At 41.8% G+C, this 22,249-nt stretch overlaps 1 protein-coding gene across 1 annotated transcript in view; it reads right to left on the reverse strand.

Moving 5' to 3' along the window:
• The window catches only part of LOC126094620 (epoxide hydrolase 3-like), a 60,705-nt gene extending 38,588 nt beyond the window's left edge, over window positions 1–22,117 (reverse strand). Inside the window, exon 1 of the mRNA XM_049909101.1 lies at window positions 21,870–22,117. Coding sequence (XP_049765058.1) covers window positions 21,870–22,067 — 198 coding nt within the window. The 5' untranslated portion in view covers window positions 22,068–22,117. The remainder of the gene's footprint in view (window positions 1–21,869) is intronic.
• Between the last annotated feature and the right edge of the window lie 132 nt (window positions 22,118–22,249).

Consider the following 22,249-nt stretch of genomic DNA (forward strand, 5'->3'; position numbering starts at 1 on the left):
CACCACGTCGAACGTCATGAAATGACTCCTGTCAGCTTTTGTTGAGTTTATGTGTTGTACGGCCCTTTGAAGACGTGCGGCTTTATGAACCGCCGTTAGCAATATCCTTCTGCGAGGTACTCGATTCCAAAAATCCACTGCGTGCAGTTCTGTTCGCAAAGTTCACCTGTAAACTGCATGAGGCAGACGTGCAGTCAATGACAGCAGCAGTTATTGTCGGGTTTGAAATCGATTGTCATTGCTAAGGCGTGGCATTCACTTACAGTGTCTGCCAGCTACGATTTTTTTTTTCAACGGTTTTTTCTGTTATCCCGTGTTGGGTGGCTGTGAGTGTTGGAGAATCAGCGTTGATAAACCCACAAATCGTGCAACTTCATTCTCGATGTGTTCATGAGTACGCCAATACACGGTAGCTCGTATCAATCATTATGTCACGTTCCCATGTCGACCCATTTTAGTGCTCTGATTCAATTCAGACGACTGGCACAAACAAATCAATTTACTGCCATGAGTGAGCGGCGGAGAACCTCATGTCCGCCTGGTAGCAGTTCTAAACTATCTACAGCGTTCTAAAGCGACCCGTTTGTTCTTTAACCCTATGACTACCATCGGAACTTATGGGTACCACGATACGTTATTAGAGAACCAGTGGGGATTTGCTGCATGTTATTCCTATGTACGTGTGTGACCTCGTAAAGGGAAGACTGCTAATGGTTTGCAGAGTTCTTATAATTACAGATTACGCCTGTAAGTTGTACAGTCCTCAAGTTTCAATTACCCATCAACTCCGTATTGTCGCATCGAATTAATTCGCACCTGTAGACAGGCAACCTAATTACTGTCAATGAACTGTAAGCACTCACTGACCTTTGCCACATTACAAATCGAGCACATGTAAAGCAATATGAGTTAAAGATTCGGACAGATGCTCTCTCCACTGACGTATGTCTGTTTTCTTTATGTCCAGTAGTTTTAGCGCGGTCCATCTTCTGAAACCCTGGAGGTACTTACGAATAACCCTGTATGTCTTACCCCTCCCAGTTTTGGGAAAAAATATTCGCTTGGTATTGTTACTTCAGGCTACGACACTTATTAAAATAACCGTACATAACACCTTTGAACAAAAAATTGGTGGTCAAAGGGTTAAAGGGGATGACGTCCGAAACGTTAAAATTCATGTTTTGGACACCTGAAAAATGGGGACATGGCGTAATCCAATCTCGTTCTTCTTAGCATCGCTCCTTCTACTTCCGTTTCCCTTCGAAACGGAGCAGCTTTATCGCTCTCGTTGCAGTTAACCTGGCAACATTTCCTTCTCACAGTTCCAAATGACTGTAAAAAATTTACTCTAAATCAGTCTCTTCTATGATGGTACTTGTAACTGTGTAATACAACATTAGTACTTGAAACAAAATTCCAATAAATATAGTGTAGAGATGCAAGGCATTTTTTGAAGAAGAAATTTCAATTTAACACCAAGTTTTAATTAATTCCGTTTGATTTCAGTGTTTGCGTTCTAAAGGGACGATGTGACGTAAGGAATAAAGTGTTACAGTCTCCAAAATTTGGCGTTGTGAAAATATGGAGCTGCAGGGCTTTCGTTGTGTACAATGTGTACCATTGAAAATTTTTAAAATCTTTTCTTACCCTGCAAAACGTTGAAGTTCATGACGCTATTTAAGAGCTTCTGTTAACTAAAAAAAAAAAAAAAAAACAGGATGCTTGTTGCTTGTTCTTTTTCCCGGTTTCAACGAAGTCGTTTCGCTAGGCTTGCCAATAAAAGGTTACAAGCACAAATGTGTGATTGTTGCAATTCGTTCACTTTGTCTTTTCGAATAGCAAACCTGTTATTCGTGACCGCTTACTCTCCACAGCACAAGACCTGCTTTGCAGGCTGTGTTTGTGTAACTGACACCCTACTTTTGTGGACACCATGACGCATTGTTAAGAGATGGTGAGTGAATTTCATTTCTACAGATAACTATCGAAAACAGCTCGCTCAGTAAGACGAACTTTCTTGTCGCCACAAAGCTTTGTGCTAAAATCGGTGTCTCAGCACAACAACAGGTGACTATTTTCTTTCATTACTATAAATGCTATGTTTTTGCTTTGTTTCTCGTTTTATGGCTCAGCAGCCGCTTGGTCTAGGGCGCCATGTCACGGATTGCGCGGCCTCTCCCGCCGGAGGTTCGAGCCCTCCCTCGGGCGTGGGTGCAGGTGTGGGTGTGAGTGTAGGTGTAGGTGTGGGTGTAGGTGTCTGTGTTGTTCTTAGCATAAGTTAGTTTAAGTAGTGCGTAAGCCAATGGACCGATGACCTCAGTACTTTAGTCCTTTAGGAATTCATACACATTTTTATAGCTCAGCACAAAATCTATGACTATTGCTGGATTAATCTACGGGTAATGGTGGTTTAGTTATTCCTAAGGCTTTCGTTTTTTGTGGTTTTCATTAAGAGAAAGTGTACAAATTTCTGGATGCTTGGTCCCTTGGGGCCTTTACGTAATTTTTAAATGAAATTTCCTCTGTTACAATAACTGGTTGGGCTCCCGACTGCAAATTTCCTTTTACGCGTATTTGGAGACTGTGAATGTCAACAATGCTTTTAGAGATTAATATTGTTGCAGGGTATTACTAATGTACTTCCCGGAATTGAAACAGAAGCAGGTAGATTTCAATGTCCCTGGCTACCACTATTTTTATGGCAATACTCTGTCTGCGAAACACTGGTTGGTGAAAACCCATATCCATTTCTTCACTTTCATTTGTCAGTAGTAATGTGTGTCTATAGCACAGATCAATAATCATTTCTATCAGTAAAACCAATGTCTGCACTAATGCTAAACGATGATAAACTCTCTGTTTACCTGGTAATGTTTTGGACATGTCCGAAAGAACAGATACCATCTTAGTGTATGTATAGTTAAGGCTCACCGGCCACTTGATCATCTTCTTCTTCTGTGCGAATGCACAAACAGTGCCCGAACTCTTACGGGAATCGGCAACGCGACACGAGTAATGAGTATAATGGGCGGGGGCACTAGGAATGTAGTGCGGGACAATACGTTGAGAATGTGGGTTTCGCGGGAGGCGTGCCAGAGATAAATACCTGCAGTCGCTCTATCCTCTGTGTCCTCGGTGGCTCAGATGGATAGAGCGTCTGCCATGTACGCAGGAGATTCCGAGTTCGAGTCCTGGTCGGGGCACACATTTTCATCTGTCCCCGTTGACGTAGTTCAACGCCTGTAAGCAGCTAAGGGTGTTCATTTCATTGTAATTTCATTCTAACGAGCTGGATGGTCACCGATGGTATCTGTTCTTTCGGACATGTCTGAAAGAATAGATACCATCTTAGTATATAAATAGTTGTGAGACATAGTACGTAAATTTTCACGCTGATCATATGTGGTCTTTAGTAGCTGAAAAATTACCTTTATCTGATCCTCAAATTACATTTTATTCATTTTAGTTGATGTACAGAAGGTCAGCTGATACCTATACAAACTGTACTCAAAAAATGGTTCAAATGGCTCTGAGCACTATGGGACTTAACATCTGTGGTCATCAGTCCCCTAGAACTTAGAACTACTTAAACCTAACTAAACTAAGGACACCACACACATCCATGCACGAGGCAGGATTCGAACCTACGACCGTAGCAGTCGCGCGGTTCCGGAATGAGCGCCTAGAACCGCGAGACCACCGCGTCCGGCTACAAACTGTACTCGAAACGAGTTATGTTGGGAGAATATTTCTACAGCCGCGTAATTCCTGATATCTGTATCAGTTGGCACAGATAAATGTGAGATAGCGGCTCATACTTTGATATCAACTAGAGGACGTCGTCGAGCTCCAGAATTCTTACATACTTAGTCACAAATGTGTGAAGTCCACCAGCGCATAGGCTCACCTCTACTCACGCAATATTCACACATGATGTCTGTATTGAATCAAGAATATACCTCACTTATAGCTGGTGTTTTGCTTACATAAATACAGATTAAAGAATTACTTTTGAATGCATTACGGGAACAGCAGTGATCAATGTCTTATAAATAATTACTATTAAAAACAGTCTTGATCACGATTTATTTAACAAGGTGACCGGTTTCGACCACTACTGTGGTCATCTTCAGACCATTGAGTAGGAACCTCTTTGGCTCTGAGCACTATGGGACTTAACATCTGTGGTCATCAGTCCCCTAGAACTTAGAACTACTTAAACCTAACTAACCTAAGGACATCACACACATCCATGCCCGAGGCAGGATTCGAACCTGCGACCGTAGCAGTCGCACGGTTCTGGACTGAGCGCCTAGAAGCGCTAGACCACCGCGGCCGGCTAGGAACCTCTTTCTGTTGGAGAATTCTCCAACAGAAAGAGGTTCCTACTCAATGGTCTGAAGATGACCACAGTAGTGGTCGAAACTGGTCACCTTGTTAAATAAATCGTGATCAAGACTGTTTTTAATAGTAATTACAGATTAAAGAAAATTTAAAATATTTGATGCATCTCCTTTGTTATTAATTAGTTCTTGTTATCAGAGACCGAAAATCTAATTTCACTGTGGAATCTCGAGGTACTGACTCCGAAAGAAATTTTGCCTGATATTAGCGACGTGGTCTTTGAGTATGGTGTTGGTTTTGTCATTGTAAGTGAAAGAAAACCGGTTGACAACTTTCTTTCTAGGGACTGACTTTTTTCATTCTCTCGTTTCCATGGAAAAGGTGCAACAGTTCGTAAAACAATTGTCACATTCATTCTAGTCACTCCGAGATGCGACGAACCTATCTACGAAATGGAATATGAATGGATCAGAAAATGGACAATGTGACCTATGAAAGCATACGTCATGTGCGGTGCTTGCTTGCACTGCTAGCAGCTGGTAATTATTCTGACTAGTTGTGTGACAACTGGCAAGTATTGTAATTCGAATATTTGAATGAATATCACAGCGAATTTTTCCATTCCTAATAACAACTGACGTGTAGTGGGCTAGGTTACGAAATAGCATTTCCGATAACACGAATTTTAGTCTCTTGACAGCGGATGGCAACTGCAGAGCCTGGGAATGAAATGAGGGAAAATGATGACTACTAGAAAGTTTGCACTATGTATTTTCGGATCACTGTTCTCTGGCATCTAGTAAGACACTTTTCGTAATTTGAAGTGACCAATGAATGTGCAGTGCAAGTTTTCGAATTTATCCTAAGCTGAGAGCGAAAAGACCGTCTGTCATCAGGAAATATGAAAGAATACGACAAGCACTGTGAATAACTTTCAACGAATATCACATTCAGAAGAAAGTTTCTTTAACCGTCAAGCAATCAAATGATCAAAAACAGCAATGTATTTCAAATTTGTACAATAAAACAGTGCACTTTCTCAATAAAACACAACGGTTATGGTAAATTTCTTTTCTACAAGTTACAGCACACATAAGGCGAAAGAAAGAAAAATAGTGATTCTTATAGGTACTTCTCTGGAAGGATATTAAAGCAAATTGTTTCAGTAGACTGATACTTAGATTTTGGGTACTGCTCTTCCGGAGTTGTCGCCCAGACAGAAAGAAGAAAAGCATTGGAAATAAAGTTATTGTGTCTGTGGTTCAAGGCTTCTATGGCCCAATTTCACTTCTGAGAGTTTCTTGCCAATATCGCAGATTATTTATTCAAGCGGCTCCATATCTGACCGCGCGGGACTGTGAGTACTCTCTTCCAGAAATATCTGAAGGAATCAGCGGCAGTGGAGCCCCGAAGCTCTGCAAGTAAATGGACGCTGACTTCTATATGAAGTAACTATCGGTTGCTGCTGGAACAGTGTGTGACTACAGCGTACTTTAACCTTTATACAAATGTTGTCGACAGTCGTATCTATTGCGATTATTTTCTGTTTACTTTCGTCCATAGTTGTGCAATATTTTAGAAAAGACAGAATTTACCGCCAGCACCTACATCTGTACTTTTCAAACCGCTGTAAAATGTTATTACGGTTTCTTCCCGTTCCATTCACGTATGGAGCGCCGGAAGAATGATCGTTTAAATACCTCTGTCCTCGCGATCCCTATACATCGGGGTTTGTTGTATATTCGTAGAGTCATCAATTAAAGGCGATTCTTGAAACTTTGTAAGTAGGTTTTTTCTGGATAGTTTAAGTGTGAGCCAAGAGTCCACCTGTTCAGTTATTTCAGAATCTCTGTGACACTCTCCCACGGGTCAAACACACCCGTGACTGTTCACTGTATACGTTCGCTATCCACTGTTAGTCCTGTTTGGTACGGGTGGCATACAGTTGAGCAACATTCTAGACTGTATTGCACGAATGATTTGTAGGCAGTATCTTTCGTAGACTGATTGCATTTCCCCAGTATTCTACCAATAAACGGAAGTCTACCATCTGTTTCACCTGCGCTGTTATTTCAGCCCATTATGCCATTATCACGTTTTAGCTTACTATGAAGTGCGTCAATGTCATTGCATATGGATCCTTTTAAGAGGATGCTGAGCTTTTGTCAAACACGTTTATACACTTCACGTTTGTAAAGACAGGCTTCTTCTTCGTTTATATAACGTAAGTAAAAAGAGATGTGGGGTGAGATATGTACAAAAAGGGATGCTAATGTTAAATTCAGTATAGCCTATAGTAAATTTGTGTCAATATTTGAGAGTAGCTTTACTAAAATGTTATGCAGAACGTCTATTAAAAAATAGGCAAGCAATGGATAACGAGAACAACTGAAATTTCATGTAAGAGGGAGAGGGAAATTTAAATAGAGGCCAGAATAAGCCACGGTCCAACGTTACTTGCTTTCAGCAAAAAAATAATGTAACGTTTAAGCAAAGAGATTCAAATGTCCAAAATTTGCACGTCCTGACGAAAAATGAATAACTTCTTCATGTGTGGATCCACAGTCCGACGCAGTTTCTAAATGATGAATTTATAAAAAAAAAAAAAAAACCGTAGGCTGTCAAATTCTATTATGGAAGATGATCTATTTTGCACCATTTATATACTATAGGACATTACTGGACGGTTTCGGCTTGTGGCCATTTTCAGATATATTAGCGTGGGTGCGTCGGCGATATTTGCGTCATATTTAAAGCCTGTCAAGTGCTACATGCGAACAGACACTTGTTTCCTCCCCCGCACATACGCGGAAACTCTACATATATGGTGCTGCACGCCGACTGCTTACAAACACTCACATTATAACCCACAAATAAACAAAATACTCTTAAGAACCGACTGCCAGGTTGTTGTTAAATGCATTTGTTGTGTATCACTGTGTGGTTTACCGTTGAAATTCAGAGAGCGTACATTGTCTGGAAGGGTCAGCTAACCTTCTCTACAGACATCTCGCCAAAAGACCATGAAATTAAAATTGGAGCGACTCAAGTTCTCTCGGTGGCTTACTGACATTCGGGACTGGAACAGAAAATGGTGGAAATGACAGTGGTATGAAAAGTATCCTCTGCCATACACCATAAGGTGGCTTGCGGAGGATAAATGTAGATGGTAGAGACACTAGTCCTAACTACGAGCATTGGTTCCCTTAGAGGAGACATCCACACGACATTGCATTTCGCCAAACCTTATCGATTCCTTCGGGAAACATGCAGTATTCGCTCTGAGCATGCTGGCCAAGGAAGGTGTGATGGGAGAACATCGGATTTTGGGGATACTGTGATAGAGTGATGCGCCTTCAACCAGTGTGTTTTTGCGGTATGAGCTAAGGGCACACGCAGCATGTCGGTTTGTTAGACATTTCAGCAATAAATTCTATACGTGTACCACTTTAGGTCTGAGCACTAGGACCACCCAATTTTGCATCAGGCATGGGATTACTGCCGCGATTTCTACAGTGAAATTCTGCCAAAGGCGTCTTTTAGGTAAGAGCGTTATTCACAGACGATGGCTATTTTAACAGAACTCAGTCACCTGAGCGGGCTGAGAGGACTCACTGAGATTGCTGTTAGATCTCATCAGTATTGATTTTCTATGAACATTTGGAAAAAGTTGGTATTCATTTTACAGGACATGTACTTCTGACAGCACCGTTAAATTAAGTAATCATGTTTCCAAATGTGGCACTTCCGGGTCCCAGTAGGAAAAGCACGGATATCATCGGACACCTATGCATTTTAGAATTTATTATATTTTTTATGAAAACTATATTGCATTTAAATTAAACAATACTATGAAAAAGTTGCGTAATAAAACTTACAAAACTCAAGGTCATATGCGTATACTTTCATTAATTTTGTATATTTTTTCCAGTCTTTGCATTCTGGTCGTTTAAATTTTTGGAGTGTTAAATCGAACACGAAACTGCAATGTACAAAAAGTTTTCGTTTAAAGTTGTTTTAACTGGGTCGCAAGTGGTTGCGTAGTTGAACTTGTCCGTCAGCTCACCTAGTTTGTCAACGAAGCTGTCAACTTGTTCCTTGCTAAAACCTGCTCCTCGTTGCAAACTCTTGTGTTCGGCTGTCTCCAGCCTTAAGCCTTCATATTTTTTTCATAAAGTCATAATAAGTCTTTACCTACTTTCATTTTTGTTTTATTGAACAAATGTTTCAGTTTCAGTTGCTCAGTACATTAGGTTTCAGAACTCGTTAAGTTACTCAAAGGTACAAGCTGGCTATCCAATTTTTAACGTGATCATATAACACTGTTGCTTGTCCATCACTGAATTTGCTCGGAAAAAAAACTTATTTCCTAACACAGGTTTGATGACAATTTCTTTATTTTACCGTAAATCTTTAAAGTCTGTTACAGCTTTTGCTTCGATATGAATATTTCTCACTCGCTTCTTTTACGGATTCCTTCATATTTGTTTCATTCCATTTGTGTCCTGTCTTCTCTAACTTCACCTTTTAAAAGTAAAAAAAAAGGTGCTATCTTTTTTGTCCGTTACAACCCAAAATTGCTTTGTTCGATATAATTCGAACGTACTGCTGTGCTAGTGTAACATACTCTTTGTTATCAGTTCGATTAGACGTAGTCACAGCCTACTGCATGGAGAATAATATCAGTTTATCGAAATTTATTTATTTACCCGTGTCAGTAGCTTCAACACCATATATAACAACAAACGATGGATAAACTACAAACTGTTTATGAACAAACATGTAGTATGTAATATTATAGGCTTAACACTCTAGACCAAAAGGTGACATGTACAACGCATTTAGGGTTGCCTTCGTTAGCTCCTCAACAATGCAGGTGTTTGGGTGTAGTTCGCATTTCATAAAGAGGGTCGTAGTCTGTCGTCATACACCGGGGCTGCGTGACAGCACCGGTTGGTCTCATAAACCGCATCTGTTCGTGTTGCTCCTGGCTCTTGCAACTCCGGAACATACCCTGTTCAAGGTCTCCATATGTTCCACTCCTCTGTGTGTCCTAAGGGAGGTTCTTCCCTTCTAGTCTCGGGTTTTTTCTTGCCTCGTTTCTACTCTTGTTTGTTGCGATGCTTAGTGAGATTTTCTTTTGTGTGCGGGAAACTCCACATAGTTTTAAATCTGCGGCGGGTTGGTTGGTATCCAGAAAGGTGGTGGGCGATGTACATTCCACTTCCCGTCTGATGCTAAGGTGAGCCATACCGCCTAGGTAGTGTAGTTTATCAGTTGGTGTTGATCTCAAACAGCCTGTTATGATACGGCATGATTCATTGAGTGGTATGTCCACTTGTTCGGCATGGCTGAAGTTATACCACTCTGGACATGCATACTCCGTTGCTGAGTAGCACAAAATTTGGATTTCTTACTGCCTTGGGTTGCGCACGGCATAAAGTGCTTGCTAATTTGTACACAATGTTGCCTTTATAGCTGCTAATATGGGTTGCGCAATTCTCTAGCTGTATTGCTACGTGTAGTGTCTTTGACACCTGGTTGTTCTTCAGGTAAAAAGCACAGGTATGAGTATTCGAAGGATTACGTTTGTTTGGTTTTCCTTGCAGTAGACAACCAGCTGGTTCATGAGCTTCTGATTTTCGATGATGTCGAAGTTGAGTGCTTGAGCTGTGAATCACAGTCATCTGTGTATATAAAACTGTGAATGCCTTGTGGGAGTGGCTGGTCATCGATGTAGATATTGAAAAGGAACGGAGACAGCACACTAGCCTGCGAGAGGCGCCTCGTTTGTGTTCTCCAGCGGCTTCATTGCCCTTGAAAATCGACAAAGAATCTTCTGTTTTGGAGGAGATCTCCAATCATTTGAGTCATGCTATAATCTTAGTGCGTACGCTTTTAAGAATAGCAGTCCTACGTTGACTGTGTCGTAAGGATTTAATAAGTCTATAAAAATAGTCCCGGTGACATTTCTTTCCTCGAACCCATCCTCGATGTGTTGCGTTTACTGCAGTACATGCAATATGCAACATTTGCCTGTTCTGAAACCAGTTTGTTGTTGGATCAAAGGAGACTCCATACTTTTGACAGCCTGCAGAGTACCAGTATTTCGAAAATTTTATAAATATGGCGAGGTAATGAAATTTTATTTACATGTAAACAAAATAAAACACTCGGAAGTTAACTTTGTGCACAGTAAAACTCACAAGGGACTGATACATTGTTGTCTCTCCGAAGCAAAATGGTGTGCGTGGTCTTCTTCCTCCATAGTTCACAGTACAGTGGTGTTACAGTTGCTGTCACTAGTGGTAGATTTTTGATACACGTCTTGCCCGAAACCACCCACTTTTCCCTAACACTTGCTGTGTGAAGGAAGAACATGACATTTTCGTGCTGATGCAGCACAGCTTCGAGGAACACTGGATAGGTGTGGCAGTGTCTGCTGTATGACTATCGCGGTCGCCTGTTTTTGTTTCTTTGATGATTGCTTTGGGAGCATCTCGAGAATGTGGCGTGCATTTCTCCAATTCTCACTAGAGCTGTGTTGATTGTCCCAATCAGTGGTGCATTTCATGACGTCAAACAGGATCCTTGCGTGTTGACCGAGCGAGGTGGCGCAGTGGTTAGACACTGGACTCGCATTCGGGAGGACGACGGTTCAATCCCGCGTCCGGCCATCCTGATTTAGGTTTTCCGTGATTTCCCTAAATCGCTCCAGGCAAATGCCGGGATGGTTCCTTTCAAAGGGCACGGGGGCACGGCCGACTTCCTTCCCCGTCCTTCCCTAATCCGATGAGACCGATGACCTCGCTGTCTGGTCTCCTTCCCCGAAACAACCAACCAACCTTGCGTGTTCGACACAGTTTGACACTCGTTGTTTTTTCTCTGCCTCGTGATGACTGGGTGTTGTGTGATGTCCTTAAGTTAGTTAGGTTTAAGTAGTTCTAAGTGCTAGGGGACTGATGACTATAGTGCTCAGAGCCATTTTTGAACTCGTTGTTTTCGAAAGTATCCAGAATGTCTTATTTATGGACTATTCAGTCACTTCTTTGTAGAACAATTCCATATTTAAGGCTGAATAACAAGTAAACTGGTTTTGTTCTACTAATTTTTGTTTATTTCTAACTAATTTTCAGAAGCAAAGATATAATTCGTTTTCACAGAATGATGCGCACTGAATTTGTTTTTTAACTCTGTAAATTACACTTTATACGCAACGGTCAACATTAAGCACAGTGCATCGTGTATTTTAATCGTGTACTACGCCGCCCCGATAGCTACATGGTCAGTGTAATGGATTGCCGTCGTACGGGATCAGGTTCGATTCCCGGCTAGGTCGGGGACTTTCTCCGCTCAGGAACTGGGTGTTGTGCTGTCTTCATCATCATTTCATCCCCATCCGGCGCGCAGGTCGCCCAATGTGGCGTACAATGTAACAAGACCTGTACCAAGGCGGCCGGACCTGCCCCGCAAGGGGCCTCCCGGCCAATGACGCCAAACGCTAATTTCATTTCATCGTATACTGTGGTTAATATTGTCCTTTGCGTAAACTGTAACTTACAATGTAAAACAAGTTTGCTGCATAACGTAAATGACTGGTGCCCAATTGGACAGTTCTCAACCAATGTCACGATCTCACAAACTATAACACATCACCGAATAACCTGTAATATTGTGTAGTTTTTTATCTATTGCGCTTAATATTGTCATTGCGTAAAGTGCAATTTACAACGTTAAAAAACAAGTTAGGTGTACATCATTCTGTAGAAGTGGATTGTATTTTTGCTTATAATGTTTGGTTATCGGTACCTAAGAACTAGAGCCCTTTGCGGAGGATAGTCAGATGTGTCCTGAGGATGGTCCAGAAAGCCTAAAACCAGTTAGAAATAAACAAAAATTAGTAAACGAAAAATAGTTCACTTGTTATTCAACCTTAAGCATCCAATATGTAACAAGACTTAGAACAGGCATTTTAACACCTATTGTAAATTTTTTGGAGCATCGCTTTAAAACGAAGTTTTCTATATAAGTGTTGCTTCCCAGTCTAAGGGTTGTCTCATATACGCAATGCATAAAGGACGAAAAGAGGATGTAATCACTGAAAAAAGAAAAACTGATTCTCTGTGCTTGACCTGCAGTCCCAAAAGCCTGAGATGCTCAATTATCAAATTGTATTGATTGGCGACTCCATGGCGTGTTGTGTGCACCACGACAAAATTGTGGATAGAAATGGAAAGAAAATATACAGTTAGAATTGGTAGGCACTGGTATCAAGCTATAACCACAAGCTTAGAGCGATCACATAAACATAAGTGATCGCACATAAACATAAGTTTATGTGATCGCTCTAAGCTTGTGGTTATAGCTTGATACCAGTGCCTACCAATTCTAACTGTATATTACAGCACTGAGTATGGTCTCTAAGTGACCGAAAATCGATTTTGCTGACAATAAAACAACAAAATACCGCCAATGCTGATTTTCCTTCCAATTCTATGAATTATCAAATATTCCAGATTCGTAAATGGATTACTCTTGACATTAGCCAATAATTAAAAAAAAAAGTGGAAATAATAAACATGATTATTTACGCCCTCAGACTAACGAAAATTCTGTTTAAACTCGGAAGAAGTATTGCACAACATTCATGTACATGTATAACAGTCTAATCTCAAGAGCAGGTTTAAAAGACAGTGAGGGTAGGAAAATAAAGTAAAGGGGTTTTAAAAATAGGTGTCACATATTCCTACAAGAGGTAATCAAAACTAGAAGTAAAGTTCCTATAACGATAATCCGAAAATCAGTAAGTAAACTGTTGAGATATGAGCCAATCTGTCCTCTCATTGCCATCTGCCTGCTCCGTAGACGTATACAACATGTTACGAATTGTTGCATGTGCGTTCCTCGAATCCTGACGAATTCTTCCGAATTTCTTCGCAGTGTATCACACACTTTTTCAAATTCACCTGGCTCAAAGTCGGATTGCGCTACATATGTTGGTCACACGCTACTGTAACGTTTCATATTGTCGGTGGGTTGGGCGTACACCAATGCCTTTAAATGCTCCCATAGCGAGAAATCAACGGATTCGTGTCCTGTGAACGGCGAGGCCATTCTACCGGACCTCCTCGATCAATCCGTTGCCCAGGAAACGTTGCGGTGAGGTAGTGTCGCAAGATCCTTAGAAAAAAAGAGTGGTATCCTGTGGTGTATAAGCCACAGTCCTTGTCTTCCTGCAACAGGAACGTTCTCCAGAGGCGCTGGCAATTCATCGCGCAGTAATCGGCGATATACAGCACCCGTTAATCTGTTTGCTAAAGTACATGGCCCTGTGAGTCTATCGCCGGTAATTCCTGTCCATGCATTGATACTGAAGTGATCCTTATGACTCACCTACACGACTGCTCCAAGATTTGCACCTGCCCTTATGTACGTATTGTGGTAACTGACTACGCCATCTACTGTGACGGCGTACACTACCGAATACTACACATTACTCGTCATATGTAAAACAGCCCACATCTCAACAGGTACAATTATAGGAACTTTTCGAGCGGTCTAAGGCGCTGCAGTCATGGACTGTGCGGCTGGTCCCGGCGGAGGTTCGAGTCCTCCCTCGGGCATGGGAGTGTGTGTGTTTGTCCTTAGGACAATTTAGGCTAAGTAGTGTGTAAGCTTAGGGACTGATGACCGTAGCAGTTAAGTCCCATAAGATTTCACACACATTTCTAAAAAGAAAGAAAGAAAAGAAAAAGGAACTTTTCTCCTAGTTTTGACTAAATATTACCTCCTCTAGGAATATGTGGCACTTCTCTTTAACATGCATGTGTTCCACTGCAGAGCATGGAAGACAGGATGACTTGCCTGTAAGACTTACGGACATGACTGAGGTTAATGCAGTTTTTGTGGCATCCATTCTGTGCATGCCGTGACATATGACAGAACGCTGCCTCTTAACGCGTACTTTCAACGTCATTTCCTCGAAGGGCCGCTAGCGATAAAGTAGGAGCTGAATATATTAACAGCGGACTTTGGACTGCTTATCGTTATGGGTAACTCAGTGCTCACCAAAGTGTTCTTCAGACCTAGTTCAGAAGCCCAGTTTTGTAAGCTTTTCTTTATGATGACATCTGCTTGAATAACACCTTTGGACTCTGGGTTAGCAGGTACAGCAAATCCTGCCAAGACTTATAAAATTTCTTCACTCTGCAGCGGAGTGTGCGCTGGTACGAAACTTCCTGGCAGATTAAAACTGTGTGCCGGACCAGTACTCGAACCCGGGAGCTTTACTTTTCGCGAATAGTTACTTTACTAATATGAACGAAGAAAGTGGATTTCTCACACAGTTTAATGTCATGGAAAAGAGGCAAAAAAGTTAAATCTATGTAAGTTCTTATAACATTATTTACCATATGATGCTATATGTACAAATGTAAGATGATTTAGAGAGAACTGATGATGAAAAAGATTTGTTAAGTTTTATAAGCAAAGTAGGCCAACATCCGACGTAATAGAATACTTTAAATAATGAACCAACACAAAAATAAACGTTAGAAATGAAGAATTTCATTTGTGTTAAATGAATATCACAAAAGTCATGCTTCGGTTCTAAATATTTTTTGTTTCTCTAAAAAAGTTCTACTGCTGTCTTAATAAAATCGATGCGCGAAGCATACACCATCTACGATCGTCATAACTTAACAAAAGTTCTTGCCGAAAATCATTATCTACATAAAATATCTACATAAAAACAGAAAAAAATCCCTTAGCGGGTCTAAAGCTTCCATGCAGTCACTTGCTGACCAGTCTGGTGTGGGAATACAGGATAGTTAAAGAAAAGTCGAAGTTTTAAGTTTCGCGTTTACGAAATCGTTAACGCAAGAGAATCGTACAACACACCGTCGTTTGACCGTCGCACAGACTCCCGTGTGGAGGTTATAGTAAAAAGCATCAATGGCATAAAGAAACAACTCAAACAGGTGAAAGTAAATAAGTTGCCTGGTCCTAATGGACTCCCAATTCGGTTTTGCAAAGAGTACTCTACGGCACTGTCACCTTACTTAGCTTGCATTTATCGCTAAGCTCTCGCCCAGCTCAAAGTTCAAAGTATTGGAAAAAAGTGCAGGTGACTCCTGTATATAAGAAAGGTAAAAGAACGTAGCAGCAAAATTACAAACAAATATCCTGAACATCGATTTGCTGCACAATTCTTGAATATAGTCTCAGTTGGAATGTAATAAATTTACTTGAGGCGAGAAGTTTCTGGCTACGAATCAGCGCGTTCAGAAAGCATCACTCGTGCGAAACTCAATTGAACCTTTTCTCACATGATATCCTGCGAAACATGGATGAAGGGCAGCAGGCAAATTCCATATTCTTAGACTTCCGAAAAGCATTTGACTCTGTTCCCCACTGCATACTGCTAACGAAGGTACGGGCAAAAGGAATAGGTTCCCAGATATGTGCTGCCTCGAACACTTCTTAAGTAACTGAACCCAGTACGTTCTCTTAGATTGCGAGTGTTCATCAGAGACAAGGGTAACGTCAGGAGTAATCCAGGGAAGTGTGATATGACCGCTATTACATTCTACAAACATAAATGGTCTGGGGGACAGGGAGTTTCCGGCTGTTTGCTGATGATGCTGTGGTGTACGGGGAGGTGTCGAAGTTGAGTGGCTGTAGGAAGATGCAATATGACTCAGCAAAATTTATAGTTGGTGTGATGAATGGCAGCTAGCTCTAAATGCAGAAATATGTGAGTGGGTGTGTTGTGGTGCAAAGTGACATAGCGAAAGACGGCACGTAATTTGTCTCTGTCGGATCCATGATGGGAGCGAAAGTGTCTTCATATGATATATTGCTTTACACCCTAACTAGAAAGCCTTCTTTCTAATGGAGATATCAAACTGATATAAATAAAAAAGCTACGTATTTTCCTGTATAGCGCACCCATTTTCATGTTCCGTAATAATTTACGAAGGTATTGGGTGTGATGAAAAAACACAAGTGGTGCAGTGCTTATTGCTTATCGATACATTTTCTGGCTTTCAAAAACATCATGTTTGATGGATGAAATTAAGACTGCAAACTGTTTGAGATAGTTAACCACTTTTGATGATCCTAACGTTAATTTGGTTCTATAACTAATGAGGAGGTATTGAAGAGAATTGGCGAGAAGAGGAGTTTGTGGCACAACTTCACTAGAAGAAGGGATCGGTTGGTAGGACATGTTCTGAGGCATCAAGGGATCACCAATTTAGTATTGGAGGGCAGCGTGGAGGGTAAAAATTGTAGAAGGAGACCAAGAGATGAATACACTAAGCAGATTCAGAAGGATGTAGGCTGCAGTACGTACTGGAAGATGAAGCAGCTTGCACACGATAGAGTAGCATGGAGAGCTGCATCAAACCAGTCTCAGGACTGAAGACCACAACAACAACAACATATATTGAAGCAGACGTATGGCTCCTTTTGAAGCATTTGTAGATCTACAGAAAAATTTTGACACATTTGCTGGCTTTCAAATTAAGACAGAAAACTGCCTGAGGTAGTTAACCAGTTTTGCTGAACCTAACGTTAATTTGGTTCTACATATATTGAAGAAGAGGTATGCCTCCATTTAAAGCATTTGTAGATCTACAGAAAGGTTTTGACGGTAGGAGAGATAAAATAAAAGGAGTGGAAGGTTATATGAAAACTGAACGCTTACAGCAGCAATTGGAGTCGAAGTACATGAAAGCGAAGCAGTAGATAAAAAAGGAGGGAGGCATGATTGCAGCATATCCTCGGTGTTATTCAGGCTGTGCATTAATCAAGCAGAAAATCAAACCAAGGAGAAATGTAAAAAGGGAGTTAAATGTAGCGGAGAATACATTAAAAGTTTAGGGTTTGCGAATGACAATGTAATTTTGTCAGAGACGGCAAAGGTCTTGCAAGGATAGTTTAACGGAGTGGACGATAACCAGGGAAGAGGTGATATGATTAACAAAAGTAAAATAAGAATGATGGATGTAGTCGAGTTAAATCAGACGATGCCGAAGGAATTAGATTAGGAAATAAGACACTAAAAGTAGTAGATGAGTTTTGCTATTTGAGCAGTAAGATAACTGATGATGGTAGAAGCAGAGGGAGCATAAAGTGCAGACCAGCAGTAACAAGAAAGGCATTTTTGAAAAGAAGAAGGTAAATTTATTAATATCGAATATAAATGTAAGTGTTAGAAAATATTTTCTCCAGCTTTTTGTCTGGAATGTACGGAAGTGAAACGTCGACAGTCAACACTTCAGTCACGAAAAGAATAGAAGCTTTTGAAATGTAGTGATGCAGAAGAATGTTGCTGATTGGATGATGGATGAAATAACTTATGAGGGGGTACTGAATGGCAAGGGAGAAAGAAAGAAAAATTTGTGGCAGAACTTGGCTAAAATAATGGATCAGTTGATAGGATACGTCCTGAAGCATCAAGGACTGTCAGTTTCATGATAGAGGGAAGCATATGGGTGGACGGGGGCGGGGGGTACATTAGAGTGGAGAGCTGCATCAAACCAGTCTTCGGACTGAAGACCACACTCCACATATGGAGCATGAATTAAACCACAGCCAGTGTTCAAAAAAATGGTTCAAATGGCTCTGAGCCAAATGGCTCAGTCCCGTAGAACTTAGAACTACTTAAACCTAACTAACCTAAGGACATCACACAACACCCAGTCATCACGAGGTAGAGAAAATCCCTGACCCCGCCGGGAACCGAATCCGGGAACCCGGGCGTGGGAAGCGAGAACGCTACCGCACGACCACGAGCTGCGGACACACAGCCAATGTATTTAGTTTTTCGTTACAGTCTTATGCGGTGCTTATGCAACGGTGGTTATGTTTTTTGAATTTCTTACTGTTATGATTACAAATAGGGTCTCCCGTGAGAAACCTTACGGCAGTCTTGTACTGAACGGCTCTTGATTAAATTGACTCTCTTCAGATGAAACTTAGATCTAGACTCAACACTTCATTGACGAAAAGAATTATAAGCAACCCATTATATGCACTTGTTGCAATCTCTCTATGAGGATTTGAACCCTGTAAGTGTTCTCCATTTCAAAACATATTTGTTACCGGATGAGCTACTAGCATACCTACAGGTTGGTCAGAAACAGACTGAAAAGATTGTAAAGGTGCTACAGGGCAGATAGTGCTGAGAAATCATTGTTAAGAAAACTATTCGATACGTTGCGCCGCTTCCGAGTTAATTAGCCCTGACGTTAGTCGATCAGGACTTTACACGCGCAAATTCAAGCAGCTCGCCATTGTCGGTGACGCCAAAGGTGTTGTTCGTTTGGTTTTCTAAAACCGAACAGCAGAGCGATACAAAAATTAGACATGGGACGGTAGTAAGGCTCTAATCGAAGCCAAAGGCTGAGCAGTCTCGTACTATGAGAACAACTGACCCTTGCTACCTGTATCTCCGGCGGTCCGCTTGAATTTGCGAGCGCATCGGCCTGATTGGCTATCTATACTACTAATTAATTCGGAAACGGTACAATGTATCGAATTTATTTCTTAACAACTGTCTCTCAGCACAACTTACCCTGCAGCAGCCTTACGAGCTTTTCACATTGTTTCTGTTTATACAGGGTGTCCCAGGAGGAAAGGTCTGTACTCACGGATATGACAGGAACGATCTTTCGAAGCAAAAAATGTTTAGAAAACATTGGCTCTAAAATGCATACCTTAAGAGCTATGAACACTTCTCTATCTTCGCTACTGTGAAACACGTCTCTTCAACAGAAAAAGTGCTAGGAGCTCTTAACGTATGCATTTTTGAGACCGTGTTTAGTACACTTTTTTGCTCCGTATGAGCATTCTTGTTATATAGCTGAATATTGACCATTCCTCTTGGGACATACTATGTTTAAGTTACTGCCATCATCATAAGAAATTAGTACTCACAATGAAACATTGTAGCCATTCTTAAATTCTATAGCTATGCGTACCAAGTACAACAGTCTGCAAACTTTTGTGATGCTTCATTTGCCTTGGCCTCAACTGGCATAAGTAGAATGCTGCGTCAGCGACCCTGAACTAGCCTTCTGTCCATGAAAAGCGAAGATTTAATACCTGCTTTCAGTTTTTTGTTTGTTGGTGGAAAACAGTTTATTATGATGTAGTAGTATATCGTTCCCCTTCGCTCTGTCAAGAAGTATGGGACTTCATTTACAGCAGTACATTCCAAAAGCTTAATTTTTATCAAACAACACAGAACTTGGCTCTACTACCGTTGCATTTCGTCCTTGCAGCTGACAGGATTATGCGATGGAGGCATAATTTATTTCCTCCACACTGCAGACGTCTACACTACGGAACATCCTTCCTCTACTTCTCATATTCCGTCTAAACTTGTTCAGAAGAGCCGGAACCGCGCGACTGCTACGGTCGCAGGTTCGAATCCTGCCTCGGGCATGGATGTGTGTGATGTCCTTAGGATAGTTAGGTTTAAGAAGTTCTAGGGGACTGATGACCTCGGATGTTAGCTCCCATAGTGCCCAGAGACATTTGAACCATTTGTTCAGAAGAGCCGAGTATATTTTATCTATTTGTACTGATTCTCCTCTCTTTTCCTTTACAGTTGGTGATGTTTATTCCTATATCTGCCATGAGTAGTGATTCGTCAGAGGTATTACACAGTATTGCATAACTTGAAAGTATCAGAAGTTTTCGTTGTGGTAAACAGTGTACATATCTGTTATTTGGTCAGCAAGGAGGAAGACTGTTTCGATGCACCGATTTAAATCTGGAATCTCACTGCAATTCCTCTTAGAATGAATGGGTGTGGCATTGGCAAAGGTGATCCGCCCATCTGTGTGAAAACATCAAATTTGTCAGTCCTCTTGTTGCTTTCTGAAAGGAAAGGAACATGTGCTGGCATCAGGCTCCGTTCTCTCTCTTTCTTTCACTCCACAAAATTCCAAATCAACACGAAGACAGCGCCACATTACATAATGTCTTTTCGTGGCCATATGATAGGAATCGGCACTTATCACTTCATAACATTCCGTCGATATAACAACATATCACATGTATATCTTGTCCATGACAGCAATGTGGAATTCCTATATCGTCTCCAATGATCATAACTGACAGAGATAGCGCATTAATTAAGATGGTTGGTTGGTTGGTTTGGGGAAGGAGACCAGACAGCGTGGTCATCGGTCTCATCGGATTAGGGAAGGATGGGGAAGGAAGGCGGCCGTGCCCTTTCAGAGGAACCATCCCGGCATTTGCCTGGAGTGAATTAGGGAAATCACGGAAAACCTAAATCAGGATGGCCGGACGCGGGATTGAACCGTCGTCCTCCCGAATGCGAGTCCAGTGTCTAACCACTGCGCCACCCCGCTCGGTCATTAATTAAGAAACTGGACTTTTATTCACAGTAGTAACAGAAGTAAATGTATATTTGGTTTTCCACAGTTTCGTGAGAAGATTTAAAGCTAATGTTGTGATAGTTCATAAAGAAAAGCTGCAGCCAGTTTTTTCATTCATCCTGGTCGAACTGAGATTGTGCTTCGTATACAGTGACTTCGCTGTCTAGCGACTGCCAAACCCAAACTCGAAGGCATATCATGCTTCCATGAGGGGTATAAGTTGATTTTACTTCGTGTAGCGGTAGAACAATTTACAGTGGCTCCGATATTTGGAGAATATGGAAGGTATCCTTAACATGCCATCATCGTTTAGGTATTCTGCGCATTGCCAATGACACTGTACTCGCTAGCTCAGATGATTTCTTCAGTAAGCAGCAAACTCACTAGAGACGAGAATGCCTTCATGAGCAGTTGTCTTGGCCGTTGGCGAAAAATCTGAGTTGTGTGGTCATGATCCATGAAAGTCTTTTGTTTGTGGTGTTTTCATCGAGATCTGCGTTGGGGCATCATCGTAGGTGCTCCTTGTTGGGCTGAGTGTGGTCAGCTGGTGAGACAGCCGAAACAGGAGCACCTTTGAAGATGTCCAACACTGCTCTGAACAAAACGTCAGGAGCAAAAAAGTTTCATAGACCATGACCATACTGTCCAGAAGTTCCATTAACAGTAGTGCTCAACCGTTGGTCTCTTAATCAGGAGTGTTGCAGTTACGTTTTCTGTCATTGCTTGGTTCACTTGGCGCAAATTCATCTTTGTCCATTTACGCTTGTTTGTCTTTATTGACATCATCAGCAAAATACTGTTGTGTAGCCTTTCTCCTTTTCTCTTTTTCTATATTTGAATTTAGTGTCGAATGTTCAGGAGCCACTAGATTGACTGGATGTTAAATTATAACTCTCATCCCTCCTCCTTTGTCTGACCATTGCACTCCATTTTTCATGTTCTGTTTTTTGATTGTCTCCAATTCATCGATGCGACCACATACCTGTGAAGATAATGCTTTGAGCTTCGGCCCATCCGAGTTGATCGTCAAGTGATAATTGATTGGCATGAGAATTTTTATCAAATAGTTCAAATGATTGTAAAGAGGAAGAAAGCTGCAATTTGGCGTACCTTCAGTTGAGCATAGCGATGCTCCCCGAGGGCGGGGTCGCTGAGCACAGCAGGCGGCGTCGGCCGCTTGGCCACCCTCCAGAAGAAGTTGGTGGGGTTCTTCAGCCAGCGCCAGACATTGCGCGCCACGAAGTGCACGCCGTACACGCAGGCGGTGAGCAAGGTGGCTACCCTGGTCAGCAGCGTGACGAAGTCCATCGCGGCGACTGAGGAACACGGCGCGACGGGCCCTAGTGCCGGCTGTTATTGCCGCTCGGCGCAGTGGCAGCCGACTCGCGCGGCGCGTCAGGCTGCGCTCGGCCAAGGTCGCGCGCCTCAGCCAATGGCGGGCCGGCGGCCCGTGACGTAGCAGCGCGCCGCGGTGCAAAGGTAACAGCGGG

Source organism: Schistocerca cancellata, chromosome 8 (assembly GCF_023864275.1).
Source record: "Schistocerca cancellata isolate TAMUIC-IGC-003103 chromosome 8, iqSchCanc2.1, whole genome shotgun sequence".
Classification (NCBI taxonomy): domain Eukaryota; kingdom Metazoa; phylum Arthropoda; class Insecta; order Orthoptera; family Acrididae; genus Schistocerca; species Schistocerca cancellata.